The 13,584-nt window shown below is 39.7% G+C and overlaps 1 protein-coding gene across 1 annotated transcript in view; it reads left to right on the top strand.

The window, feature by feature from the left end:
- AVEN (apoptosis, caspase activation inhibitor) overlaps positions 1-13,584 on the top strand; it is a 191,736-nt gene that overhangs the window by 21,481 nt on the left and 156,671 nt on the right. The window contains exons 2-4 of the mRNA XM_010844208.1: positions 3,699-3,869; positions 6,698-6,858; positions 7,568-7,692. Of these exons, the coding sequence (XP_010842510.1) occupies positions 3,699-3,869; positions 6,698-6,858; positions 7,568-7,692 (457 nt within the window). The remainder of the gene's footprint in view (positions 1-3,698; positions 3,870-6,697; positions 6,859-7,567; positions 7,693-13,584) is intronic.

Here is a 13,584-nt window from a genome sequence, read left to right on the forward strand (position 1 = left end):
CTCTATATCTACACATATATTAGCATGTTAATAAATATATGAGTTGATTGTTAATATACTATTTGGAAGCTCTTTATATTCCCAGTTTTTAGTTTCTTAATTTATGTGACTTAATAGTTTTCCCTAATGAATATTTTCTGGGCAAAATATGTTCCTTTTTTGCTTCTTGACCTAAATAATGATTACTGATGATGTAAAGAACTGAATGTTTCTGTTCCCCCCAAACTGACACTTTGAGGCCTTAACCCCCAGGTGATGGCATTTGAAGACAGGGCTTACGAGGAGGTGATAAATCGTAAGGGCAGGGCCCTAGTCTGATTGAGCTGGTGCTCTTGTCAGGAAAGGGAGAGAGACCAGAGCCCTTTCTCCTTGACTTGTGAGGATATAGCGAGAAGGCAGGCATCTAACCAGCCAGGTAGGTCCTTACCTACCTGAGGACCTCACAAGGTCTGCGGCCGCCTTGATCTTGCAGTTCCCAGCCTCCAGAACCATGAGGAATAATTTTCTGCTGTTTAAGCCACACAGTCTGTGGTATTTTGTTTTGGCAGTCTGTATGACTAATACAGATGGTTTTCTAACCATAAATAGTTTTATATTGGTTAGTGTGAAGACTTCAGATGAAACAGATTAAGAAACTGATAGGAATTTTAATGCAAACTAAGACCACTTGACTGTTTCTGAAATGAATAGTCCAGTCTAGTTTTTGTTGTAGCTTACATATATCAGTTCTTTTACCTACTGATCTTTAGATTCTCTTATTTGTGATTGTTTACTTCATATGCAAATGACACCTTTCCCCCCCTTTAATTGGCCTATGGTAAAGATGCCATCTGATACTGGGTTAAAAAAGTCTTTACTGTTTAACTCAGGAGAGTTCTTTTTAGAGGTAGCATATTCGTTTTCATTGTTGCTGTAACCAATTACCAAAAACTTAGTGGTCTAAGACAATATAGATGACTATCTTATGGCTCTGGAGTCCCACTATGGGTATCACTGAGCTAAAATCAGGTGTCTACAGGGCTGTGTTCCTTTTTGGAGGCTCCAGGGAGAATGTTTCCTGCTTCTAGAGGCTGCTTACGTTCCTTGGCTCTTGGCTTCTTCCTCTGTCTTCAAAGTCAGCAACATAGCATCTTTCTGACTTCTGTGGTCACATCTCTTTCCCTTTCTTTTTTTTCTGCCTCCCTCTTTTACTCTTAATGAATTATTGTGATTACATTGGGCCCATCTGTATATTCCAGAGCAATCTCCCTATTTCAGGGTCAGCTAATTAGCAACCTTAATTCCTATCTGCAATCCTATGGCCCTTTTGCAGTGTACCCAAACATATTCCTATATTCAGGGGCTTAGGGCTTGAACATCTTTGGGGAGCCATTATTCTGCCTATCACAGGCAGAAAGTGATATATTTAACAAAGCATAAGAAAATTTTGCTTGGAAAATTGTTCTTACCTTTCAGCCTGTGTTTTCTTGGAAGGATTGCGGTATGTATTTCTCAATTGCCTAAACCTGTGTCCTCTTTTGAAAAACAAAAATCTTGTCTATTCTGTGGTCAATAATAAACACGTTAGCTTTTTTCCCTCTAAAATGTTCACGTACCCTCCCCCACCCAAGTGTTTGAGCTAAATAAGGTTTGTCACACCTGTACTTAGCCTACAACTGGGCCACTGTTTCAGATTTCTGGAGTATTTTAGGCTCTGGGATGTAATGTTCTCACTTTTGCTCAACTTAAAAATGTCTCGAGTTTGCTTTATTCTTATTACCAGCTCCATTTCTCCATAATAGTAATTATTTGCTGTTGTTATTGTGAACTTATTTAAAGAAGTAAGCATGCCTCACATTTTCTAAACATGTTCATATACTTAAGAGGTAGGTAGAGTATGGATAGTGCTTGTTGAGGAAAAAGTGGAAGATCTACAACTTGAATTACCTAGTTGATTAGAGGCTGATTTTCAGTCTCGTTGTACCAACTGAATAACTCATAGCAGTAGGATAAGGTGGTTGCTTTTGTTGGTATGTGGTCTCAGAGCATGTATCCTGCAGGGAGATTTTATATAAATATATTTCTCAAAATAGACTTTATAGACTTTTTAGAACAGTTTTAAATTTAGAGAAATTAAGAGACTAGTATAGACAGTCCCTAAATATCCCATGCTGTTTTTTTCCCATTATTAACATCTCACATTAGTAAGGAACATTTGTTATAATTAGTGAACCAATATTGATTTATTATAATTAACAAAAAATCATGCTGTCAATTCTGTTTTCTAGTAGAAAAGGAATAATTTGGCATTTGAGAACATTATTTATGAAAAATAACTTGTGTTTGGGGGGTTGATTAATTATGCTTTATTCTTAAACTCTGTGATTTGACTTTGTATTGGCTTCTTAATCTGTGAAGGCTGACTGTAAAGTGGATTTGAATATTAGGTTTAGCTCTGAGTTTGAAAGTAATTTTTTTGGTTAGTAAAATTTTTTGAGAATGAGAGATGATCAGATTAAACCTTGCGTTTTTCATGTCTCTGGGTCTCCCTTCCCATTACATTTAGAATAAAATCTGGATTCCTCACCCTGCTTTGTAAGGCTCTTCATGCTCTGACTCCTGTGAACCTCTCAGAGCTTGCTCCTTCACTCTGTAGCCAGGATACTGGCTTCACTTCTGGTTTTCGAATGTGGCAAGATTGTTCTCTCCTAAGGGCCTGACCCTTCTGCCTCTTCACCCCCAGGTCCCTGCATGACCTACTCCCTCACTTATCTGGTTCTCTGCTTGAATGTCTCTAAAGATGGTTCGCTGATGATTCTATATAAAATAGTGCTTTCATCATTCTCTGAAGCATTACCCTGCTTTATCTTTGTAGGGTCTTATTTGTCACTACCTGAAAGCACTGTGTTTTATGCATGTAGTTGTACAAACATTATGTATCTGTTTATGTGTTGGTTGTTTGACTCCTACAGTAGAACGTCAGCTTCAAGAGGGCAGGGAATGTTTCATGCACATCAAACAGTACCTGGCGTAGTGTAGACTCTCAGTGGATACTTATATGACCGAATAATGGAGTTTGTCTTTAAGCATGGCATTAGAATATTCTGGAAACATTCATGTTTATTTTCTGTTAGTATTTTTCTGGCTTTCCTGCTAAAACTAAAAGCACTAAAGGGAGGCTGAGTGTAGCTGAAACCTCATCCGCTCTCTGGGCTCCTCTCTGCATACAGTCCTCTATTTTGCCATCGGTGAAAAGAGCCAGAAGGACTTTAAATGCCTGCACCCAAGAAAGAGGCATCTATCAGAATTTCCAACATCGGCTTTCTTTCTTTTGGGGCCCTTAACAGCCGGAACATGTGTGGATTAGTCTTTCTTAGTCTCTAGCGGCATACCTGATGAGCAGCTGTTTACAATGAACAGTTCCCCACCCACCGGCCTCTTACACCCCATGTGATTGGCAGGGAGCGTAAGAGGCAAGGCCTCCAGAGTGAGGAGTAGGATAGGACAGTGGTCCAGAGGTCAGGAAGTTTTGGTTTTCTTCCCTGTGTTTTTGAGGGTATAAGATAAACCATGACACCCAAGAGGAGAGTGAGAAATGTGCACGGATGCCATGGTTTTATGAGACTCAGTGATGGGGTTCTCTTTCCCCTAGTGATACTATCAAGTGGAAGGTGAGAAACAGGCTGGCCCTCAGCTCAGGTGTGTGGCATATCTCATAGTTGAAGAGGTCGAGAGAGCTGCTGCCTCCACGAGCAGCAGCAGAACTACCGGGAAGACGCACCAAGGGAGAGCTGGTGACGATGTGTGCAGCTCAACGCTGTGGACAGGTTACTTGAAGACTTGGAAAAGCAAAGAAGAGCTAACAGGTGGTCCTGGGGGTGAAAACCTGGGTAAGCAACCTGTATACGGGACCAGGGGTGAGAGTTTCTCAGTGTTTGCTTTCTCTCCAGTCTTGAATCTAAGGCAGGCTGTCAAGAGAGCTGTGTCCCTGGTAGCTAAAAACCAAGGGGAGTTACATCTTTTTAACCAGAAGACCAGGAAAATGCAAGCTGGAGAGGATGGGGGGAGGTCCCCTCCTTCCTTTGAATCATGGGTGAGTGGGCAGCAGATCCTTTGGAGAGCCAGGCTGGCTGGTGGTGCTGGCAGCTGAAATATAAGTCTGTCTTTCTGGCCAGAGGAACCAGGAAACGGGGTTCCTGCAGTCCAAAGAGCATGAGAAAATGTCCGTTTTCTTTTTTATCCTTCTTTGTTTTGCTCTTTGAGGGGCAGTGTGGGCAGCTAGAACTCTTAAGAGAAACCAGACCTTTGGGCCAGAGGGTTGGGACAGTCCTAGGGAGGAGAGAGCTGGAAGGGGATCCTCTTGGAGCATGAAACGGCCAAAGACAGGCTCACTCAGAAGTGCATGTGGGGCAGACAGACGGAGGCAGCAGAGGAGCAAAAACCTTGAGAACTGAGAAGACACTGAACTATCGCCCACAGAGGATGAGACAGAACTTATTGTCTGAAGCTAACCAGATTGGTTGCCTAATAAAATGGAACAAACAAAACCATAACGTTCTCCAGAGGATTTTAAACGGGACCCAGAGTCTCAAGAACTTCATATTCAGAATGTTATTCTACAGCCAAAGTTTTACAGTATACCAGGAAAATGTGACTAATTCTTGAGGCAAAAGACAATTCACAGATGCCAGCCCCATAGATGACTCAGATCATGGCATTCTGAGCCAGACTTTAAAGCAATCATTATAACCCTGCTCCCTCCATAAATTAAAGTATCTTGACACGAATGCAAAGACAGCCATTCTTCTTTTAGAAGAAGCCATAGGAGGAAATGTTTGTGGCCTTGGGTTAGGCAAACATTTCTTAGATATAGCACCAAAAGGATGACGTGCAAAAGAAAAGAAATAGCTAAGTTGGACTTCCTGAAAATTAAAAACCTCTGCTTTGGGAAGGATGCTGTTGAGAAAATAGAAAGATAAGCTACACAGGGCTATATGGGAAATTGCTGTTCCCTTTCATGTGGTTTTTCTGTGGCCCTAAAATTGCTACTAATAAAGCTTTATTAATAAAGAATAAATTCTATTAAAAAAACAAGCCACAGACTTGGTAGAAAATATTTTCAAATCACATATCCAACCAAGGGATTGTATCCAGAAAACAGAGCTCTCAACACTCCATGTGAAAGTAAATAATTCATTAAAAATGGGGAAAAGACTTAACAGATGGTATACCCAGGAAAATAGATTGATGGCAAATAGCACAAGGTGGTCAACGGCATTTGTTATTAGGGAAATCCAAAGTAAAACCACAAAGAGAAACCACCTTATATCTGTTGTTTAGTCACTAAGTGGTGTCCGAGTCTTCTGTGACCCCATGGACTGTAGCCCTCTAGGCTTCTCTGTCCATGGGATTTCCCAGATAAGAAGATCAGAGTGGGTTGCCACTTTTTTCTCCAGGGCATCTTCCTGACCCAGGGATTGAAACCGCATCTCCTGCATTGGCAGGGAAACCCTATGTCTGTTAGAATGGCTTCAAAAAACCTGACAATACCAAATCCCAGCAGTTCCTTATCAGGTTAAATTTTTCATATGACCTAGCAATCCCATTCTTAGGTCTGTATTTACCCCGAAGAAATGGAGACTCTTATGCTTGAATGTGTATGGTGATTGTTTATTCGTAATTGCCAAAAGCCAGAAACAACCAAAGATTTCTTTACCTGGTGAATGAATACACGAACTATACGAAGGACTAGAAGTTAGTGGTAAAAAGTGATGAACCACTTTTACTCAGAACAGCATGTGAATCCACTGCGAATGCACTCGGTTGAGAGAGAGCTTGGAGGGTGGTGTGATGGAAAGCTTTGGGGCAGTGGGACTGCCCTGTATCTTGGTGCTGGTAGTTATCTGGACTCCATTTATCGAAACTTTGTATTTTACTATATGGAAATTGATAAAAGGGAGTAATTATTGGAGACCATCTAATTAGAGTTTTTATCAGATCCTAAAAAGATAAGTATTCCAGACCAAGAGGGTTATTATTTTTCACATGACATACTTCGGCATTGAGGAGATCATCAGCTCTCTTCAGTGGTGAGAGAAGAGCTTGTCCTGCACACTGGTAACCCTGAGATGTCTTTCCAAGTGAATTGTGTGCCTCAGCTAACAAAATCTACCACTCTGGATCTTACTGCTTTTTGAGTGACTTCAGGACCATTAGAAATAATGAGGCATTTCCCTTTTCCTTTTTAACCTTTAGTGCACTGAATTGCTGTGAATAACCAGCCTGAAGGCTGGTCTTAAGGGTGGTGTGCAGAAAGAAGCAAGCTTTATCTTGCCGGTAATTGACATTTTCTTTGGGACAGACCCAGGGCCTTCTTCCTGTCCCTTCTGTTCTCTAGGGCTTTCCCTGAGTGCCCATTCAGAACTGTCTTAATGATACATCATGCTCCCGACATTCTCTTCTCTTCTCGTCTAAACTGTGATGACGACAGTGTGTTACTCTCAGGGGAGGGCTTTGACTTTCAAGTTGCTTTCATCAGTGTGTTGCCTCTTTAGACATACCAGTGGGGCTACTCTTTGGGGGCAGATGCGCCTTTTTCTGCCGAGCATATTACGGGAAGAGACAGCAGTTTCCTTCTGCTAACGTTACAGCTCATGTTCTAAGAGGCTTTTCATATTTATGCCTCTTGAGAGTTTCAATGAAGATTTTCCACTCACAGGTCGCCCTGTTAGAGGAGAGCAATACTGTGAGTTTAATTTGTGCTTCCTCCACAAAAGGAAGACCCACACTGCTGGTGGGGATCAAGACAAGGTGGAGTTCAGCGTAGCTTTGCATTTCTATGAGGCGGAGAGAGTCTCACACTTACAAGAGGAGGCACAGGTAATGTCAGTACTGCTAGCTCCAAGAGAATTTTACCAGACACGGTTATTCAGGCTCACTGTGCCGCGGCCCAGCTTCAAGGCGCTCGGCTTGTGTGCACTCCATAATCCTGGTCCTGGGGTTTGTGTCTTGTCCTTGTGGATTGAGAGCTTTGAGAAAATCCACCTTTCTCTAATGTCAGGTAAAAAGCTCTCTCCCTTCCTTACATGTCTTTGCTGCCCTTTCTTTTAATTAAAGTTTTTTCCTCCCTAATGTTGGGAGAGCTTCCTAAAGGTCACACTTGAAGAGAACAGAAGAGAAATGCAGATTGTAGCATGCTGTCTTTTCACAGGGGAAATCATCTAGCGAATTTCTCTGCCTCCGGAAAGTGCATTTTCTTTGTCTCATTTCTCAATTTTGGTTAAAGCACTGTGGGTGGGAAGGAAAGGATTTTTACTGATATGTACTCACTGACTCGATGGACATGAGTCTCAGTGAACTCTGGGAGTTGGTGATGGACAGGGAGGCCTGGCGTGCTGCGATTCATGGGGTCGCAAAGAGTCGGACACGACTGAGCAACTGATCTGATCTGATCTGACTCATGATGTCGTTATGTTGATGGCAGAGGAACAGAAAAGGCAGTTCAGCCTGAAAAGAAGAGCATGGGAGCTCGAGCGTCCTGCAAATGTTGTGCATTGTGTGGCGAATGCAGGGCTCATGGTTAACGCAGGCACTTGTCTTCAATGCCATCCACAGAATATTTGCCTTTGAAATCTCTAAATATTATGTAGAAGTTGTCATCCGAATTCTGTGGACGCTCAGGGAGCCGACTGACCGGGCCTGCGTCCTTTTCAGGTTAACGTTGTCATGTGTAAGTGCTCTTGAAGATAAAAGATTGTAATGTTAAAAGAAAAATCAGCATGCCCACAAAAGAGAAATATTATGCATTGTGTCCAGATTCTGTTCATCAGGGAAGAACTGAGTAGGAGGACAAATTCAAAAGAGGAGCTTCAGATGGTGGGAAGCAAGCGATGGAAGCATACATCCGCTCATCTAGGTGTCAGATAAGACATGTACCAAGGACGGCTTTTCAGGTGATTCCTTCCTCCTCACTCGGTCAGGGTGTGTACGGGCTGCCCCGCATTATACATGGTAGGGACTTAAGAGAAGTCTCTTAGGTCCATTTGTTCTTTCATGTGAAATGGCAAATTAAACAGCTCTTGCTGAGTAGGGCCTGAGTTAAGCCCTTGTCTTTAAAGAGAGAACAGCTAAAAAGTGTTCTTTTATCTCAGGAAATTTGACCTAGTTAAGCTTATAGATTTTTGCCACAAGGAAAGTAAGATTGTAATTCAGTCAAGGGATCTGAATGAGGTGACATATAGAACTTGTATGAAGGCACACAGATTTCTAGCCTCACAGCTGTAACTTTGAAAGTCACTATGGAAAGTGCAGTGAAAATTGTAGTCTATTTGAGTTGTGAGGCAGTGCCAGAAGTGTACTCTACCAGATGGTGGCATTCATTCTTTAATTAACAAGGACAGACAGCATAAGATTTAAATCACACCTGTTTGTAGTTTTTTTTCACATTTTATCAGTCTGTCATTCGTTGACATCATCATTTATTTCAGTTCCAACAATTTTTGCAAATGTTAATCAACTTCCCTGTTAAATTGCATGTTTTTCTTCATGTCGTTGATTATATGTGTCTTCTCCCCCCAGTCTCTGGTCATTTTTATTGCTTTTAACTATAAGTGATTTATTACTATCAAGTCATTTCCCCATTCGTGAATCTTGCTATTTCCAATGATTAACATGAACAGGTTACCATGGATACATTTTTGTGAACTTTGTGTGGTTGGTAAGTTTTGGGAGTGGGTATGACCTGTTTCAACTGTATTTCATCTGTATACATGTAATTGATTATGTGTAAGTAAGGTCTTTTCTGTCTTCCAGGGCTTCTTTGAAATTAAAGATAATTTCATGAATGAGTTTTGATAGATACAAGGTGGTGTCATTGTAGGAAAGGTGGTTTCATACATCAGATGCTTCTTGAATCATCAGTTTCTGGCTGACTACATCTCTTCTGTACAGTCATGGAGAATTTTAGAAATGTAGAATAATCAATGATAATGATTAAGGAATTAGAACTTTGTTGTTATGAAGGAGGAAATATGGTTAATTTAGGTAAGAGAAAACGCAGACCCGGGAGACGGGCCCAGTGTGATATCTACATGATCTTGCCTGAGGGCAGAAGGTGGGCCAGGGCTACCCAGGCTCTTTCTAGATTGATAATTCTTTACTAATTAAGTTCTCTCTGGTGATTTGAAAGTTTCGAGAGTGTCTTAAAATTGGCCAGATAAACAACAGCTATTTAGTGGCCTGTGATTTTTCTGGAAAGTGGAAGGTGATGACCTTAAGACCTCAGTAACTAAGGAAACCAACCTTGTGTTGATAGAGAAGTGAGGTGAAAATTTAACTGAGACAGTCAAAAAGAATCTGGCCTGTAGAGAACAAACTAGAGGTTACTAGTAGAGAGAGAGAAGAAGCGGGTAGGGGCAAGATAGGGGCAGGGGTTTAAAGGTATAAAATGAGCTACGAACAAGGATATCTTACACAGCAAAGGGAATATAGCCAATATTTTACAATAACTATAAATGAAATGGTGGTGGTGATTTTAGTTGCTAAGTCGTGTCCAATTCTTGCGACCCCATGGACTGTAGCCTGCCAGGCTCCTCTGTCCATGAGGATTCTCTAGGAAAGAATACTGGAGTGGGTTGCCAGTTCCTTCTCCAGGGGATCTTCCTGACCCAGGAAATGAACCCAGGTCTCCTGCGTTGCAAACAGATTATTTACCAACTGAGCTACGAGGGAAGCCCCATAAATATTAACCTTTCAAAATTGTGAATCACTATGTAGTGTACTTTAAACTTCTGTAATCTTGTACATCAACTATACTTCAGTAAAGACAGATTAATTAAAAAAAGGAAAACCTGGCTGTTTGCAGTTAAACCCATGCAGTGTAATCCCTGGGAAGACTGAACAGAGGCTGGTGTGCCTGAAGTGCCGTTTGCTTTCTTAGGAAGAGTAAGCTGTCAGTGGCTGTGGTGGAGGAGGGTATGTTTTGTACACTGAACTTACCCAAAGATGCTCAGTCTACATGCACTCCACATATGAAGGTTGATTATTTTTGTGTTCAGAAAACCTTTTAGTCAAATGTTTTAATAAAGCAAAGTTTTTATTTGAAGGCCTTTTAGTTGGATTTCTAGTTATTGTTTGATTGAGATCGTAACCATAGCAAGAAGCAAATTGTCTTGGTTATAATTACGTTTAGTGCCTTTACTGGAAAAAACCATTGATGTTAATCGAATTTGTGGAATTTTACCTGAGAGTTGGGACTTACAAGGTGGATTAATTTGGTAACTTTGAAACCTTTTTTTAGCCTGAATTCTTAAATGGAGCTCAAGTTGTAAAGCAGATAAAATGAAACTGATTCATTCTATTGCCACCCACATCCTCCTTTCCATAAGGACTTCCATTAAAGGACTTACACAAAAGATAGTTTAAAATCACCAGTTGGCCCAGTGAAAGTTACTGCAGCCTAATTTCCCAGACTGCCCTTCAGTCATGAAAGCAATAAACTCTGAAGCTCTTAGGTGGGCTGCCAGCAAATGGTAATTAGCTTTCTCTGCCTCCTATTTTTAGGCAATTTTGGAAACAATTACACAGGTGAGACAGATAGAAGGACTTGAGAAAAATGTGAGGACTATGGTGAAAGAGGCGGAGAAGGCAATGGCAACCCACTCCAGTGTTCTTGCCTGGAGAATCCCAGGGACCGGGGAGCCTGGTAGGCTGCTGTCTATGGGGTCACACAGAGTCGGACACGACTGAAGCGACTTAGCAGCGGCAGCAGCAGGGTGAAAGAGGAGCCCTGTGGAGAAGTGTCATTGAACAGCTGCTTTGAAGGTGGGGTTACCATTTTCTCTGTTCTCAGGGGCCTCTTCCTTCTCTTCTTTCGCATACATGGATCACAAGGAGGGACAAGAAAAGAGGTTGTATACAGTTTTTATGCTGGAAAAACCGTCGAATTTCAATACAGTCTGGATCACTTTTTTTCCTAGTTCTTAATGGCCACAGTAATTTGGAGCTCTAATGCTATGTACATTGTTCTGGGCTCAATAAATAATTTATGTATGTATGCCATATATTACACTTACTAACTTTTTCAAATATGATCGTGCTCCAATATGTATTTTATTTAATACGCAATGACAAATGGAAATATCCTTCTTGGTATACCTGTATACTATGTACATGGTATATTTTTTATTCAGTCATTTATTAAAATTTAGCTTCTTGAAATGATATAAAAATTATTTTTGCTAGCACTTTTTAAAACTTTTTATTTTATACTGGAGTATAATTGACTAACAGTGTTGTGTTACTTCAGGTGTATAGCATTATTTATTCTTTTTCAAAGTCTTTTTCCATTTAGGTTGTTATCTAATATTGAGCAGAGTTCCCTGTGCTATACACTTGGTCCTTGTTGGTTGCTGCTACTGCTGCTGCTAAGTCACTTCAGTCGTATCCAGTGCTGTGCGACCCCATAGACGGCAGCCCACCAGGCTCCCCCGTCCCTGGGATTCTCCAGGCAAGAGCACTGGAGTGGGTTGCCATTGCCTTCTCCGCCTTGTTGGCTGTCCACTTTAAATATGGTAGTGTGTACATGTCAATCCCAAACTCCTTAACTATCCCTCCCATCACTCTTCCCCTCGGGTAGCAGTAAGTTCATTCTCTAAGTTTGAAGCACACTTTTCTAATACTAAAAGCTGTTCTTGAACTCTGAACTATGATCAGTTTCTGCTTATGACCCAATGATTATGTAAGATAAAAATGACCTTAATAGAGTTATAGATATAAAAGTTGTCAACTAGACTATTAACTAATGATATGTTTTAGAGTTTTATAACATTTAAAAATTTTATAGTAGGATGAATTAATATAATTTTCCAGTTACACTGTAGCATTTTTGGTTGGCTGTATTTGACTTTTTAACTTAATTACTGAAATTAGTTTTCAGTGACTTTCTGTAGGGGAGTTTCCTTAAATATGCTTTCTTTTATATATATATATTTTATCTCACTCCGTCCCTCCTGTGGTATAATTACATTTTGTGAGGAACAAACAAGGTTGTTGAAAAATGTGTGATTGATTATTTTCAACTTCCTTATTAGGTTCAAATCAGGAAAGCCTTTTCTATACTCATTTACTCCAGAAGAAAGTAGAACAGGGACCTTCAGAACCTAGGTTCCCGAGTATAAAAGGCTTTAAAGAGGATATGTTGTCTAGGTATGTATTAGTAGCGTCCCAAATTATACTGGCTTATCTGCAAGCTCTTCATGATAAAGATAAGCATTAAATATCAACTGTTGCTTTTTTGGAAAAAAGAAAGTAAGAGGATGTTTTAAAAATAATGTCGATCAAACATAGTGTTCATAGGCTGGCCAATTAAATTTAAGTTGTTGTAAGTTAATGTAAATTATTGTTATAAGAAAAATAGGACCTCATCTTCAGGGAGTAAAGCTTTTTATTGGTTCTGCTGTGGATATTAGTACCTTTTGTTTAGCTCTAGCCATTACTGAAAATGGGGTGTTGAAGTCTCCAGATATTATTGTTGAACTATTGATATTTTCCCCCATAATTCTGTCAGTTTTTGCTTCCTATACTGTGAGGTTCTCTTGTTAGCAGCGTATGTTTAAATGTTGTTATCTTTCTGATGGATTGACCCTTTTATCATTGAACAATATTCTTTGTCTCTTGTAACAGTTTTTCCTTGAAGTCTATTTTGTCTGAAATTTGAATAGCCACCCCAGTTTTCTTTTGCATACTATTTGCATAGAGTATCTTTTCCCATTCTTTTACTTCATTTTAATGATATTTTAATCTTTGAATCTAACATATTTCCTGCAGACAGCATATAGTTGGATTTTAAAAGAATCTATTCTGCCTGTTTTTCCATTTTTCCTTCTTTAATCTATTTATATTTAATATTTTAATTGACACAGTTGGGTATTTATATCTGCCATTTTACTTTTTTTTCTTCCACAGGTCTCATGTATATCTTTCCTATATTTCACTTTTACTGCTTTCTTTTGCACCAAGTGAATATTTTTAGTGCAACAGTTTAATTCTTTTAATTTTCCCCCCACTTTTTAAAGAAGTTGTTTCCTTAGTGGTTGCTCTAGGGCTTACCATTTATATTTTAACTTAGAATTTTCATCAACTAAGTTAATTCCAGTGAGATATAGAGACATTAATAGAGCTCTATTCCTCTTTTCCGCTTTTTGTTGTTCTATTGTTTTATGTATATTACCTCTATATGTCACAAAGCTAATCATATTTTGTTATAATTATTACCTTATATAATTTTATGTCTTTTAAAGACTATGAGAGAAGAAAGAGGAGTAAGCATATATTTATAGCTTTTATTGCAAGAGCCTTATTGTTGGGTTTATAACATATAGAAATATAATTATGCACTTATTATTTTATAACTGCTTTTAAAGTCGGTTATTAAAGGAGAAGCTGATTTAGATATATGATTTGCAAATATTTCTCCCGCTCTGTAGGTTGCCTTTCACTTTGTTGGTGGTTTCCCTTGCTGTGCAGAAGCTTTGTAGGTTGATGTAATCCTACTTGTTTATTTTTGTTTTTGTTGTCAAGTCCAAAAACTTACTTACGAGACTGATG

The sequence above is a fragment of the Bison bison genome, unplaced genomic scaffold, assembly GCF_000754665.1.
Source record: "Bison bison bison isolate TAMUID 2011002044 unplaced genomic scaffold, Bison_UMD1.0 scf7180017864197, whole genome shotgun sequence".
NCBI lineage: Eukaryota > Metazoa > Chordata > Mammalia > Artiodactyla > Bovidae > Bison > Bison bison.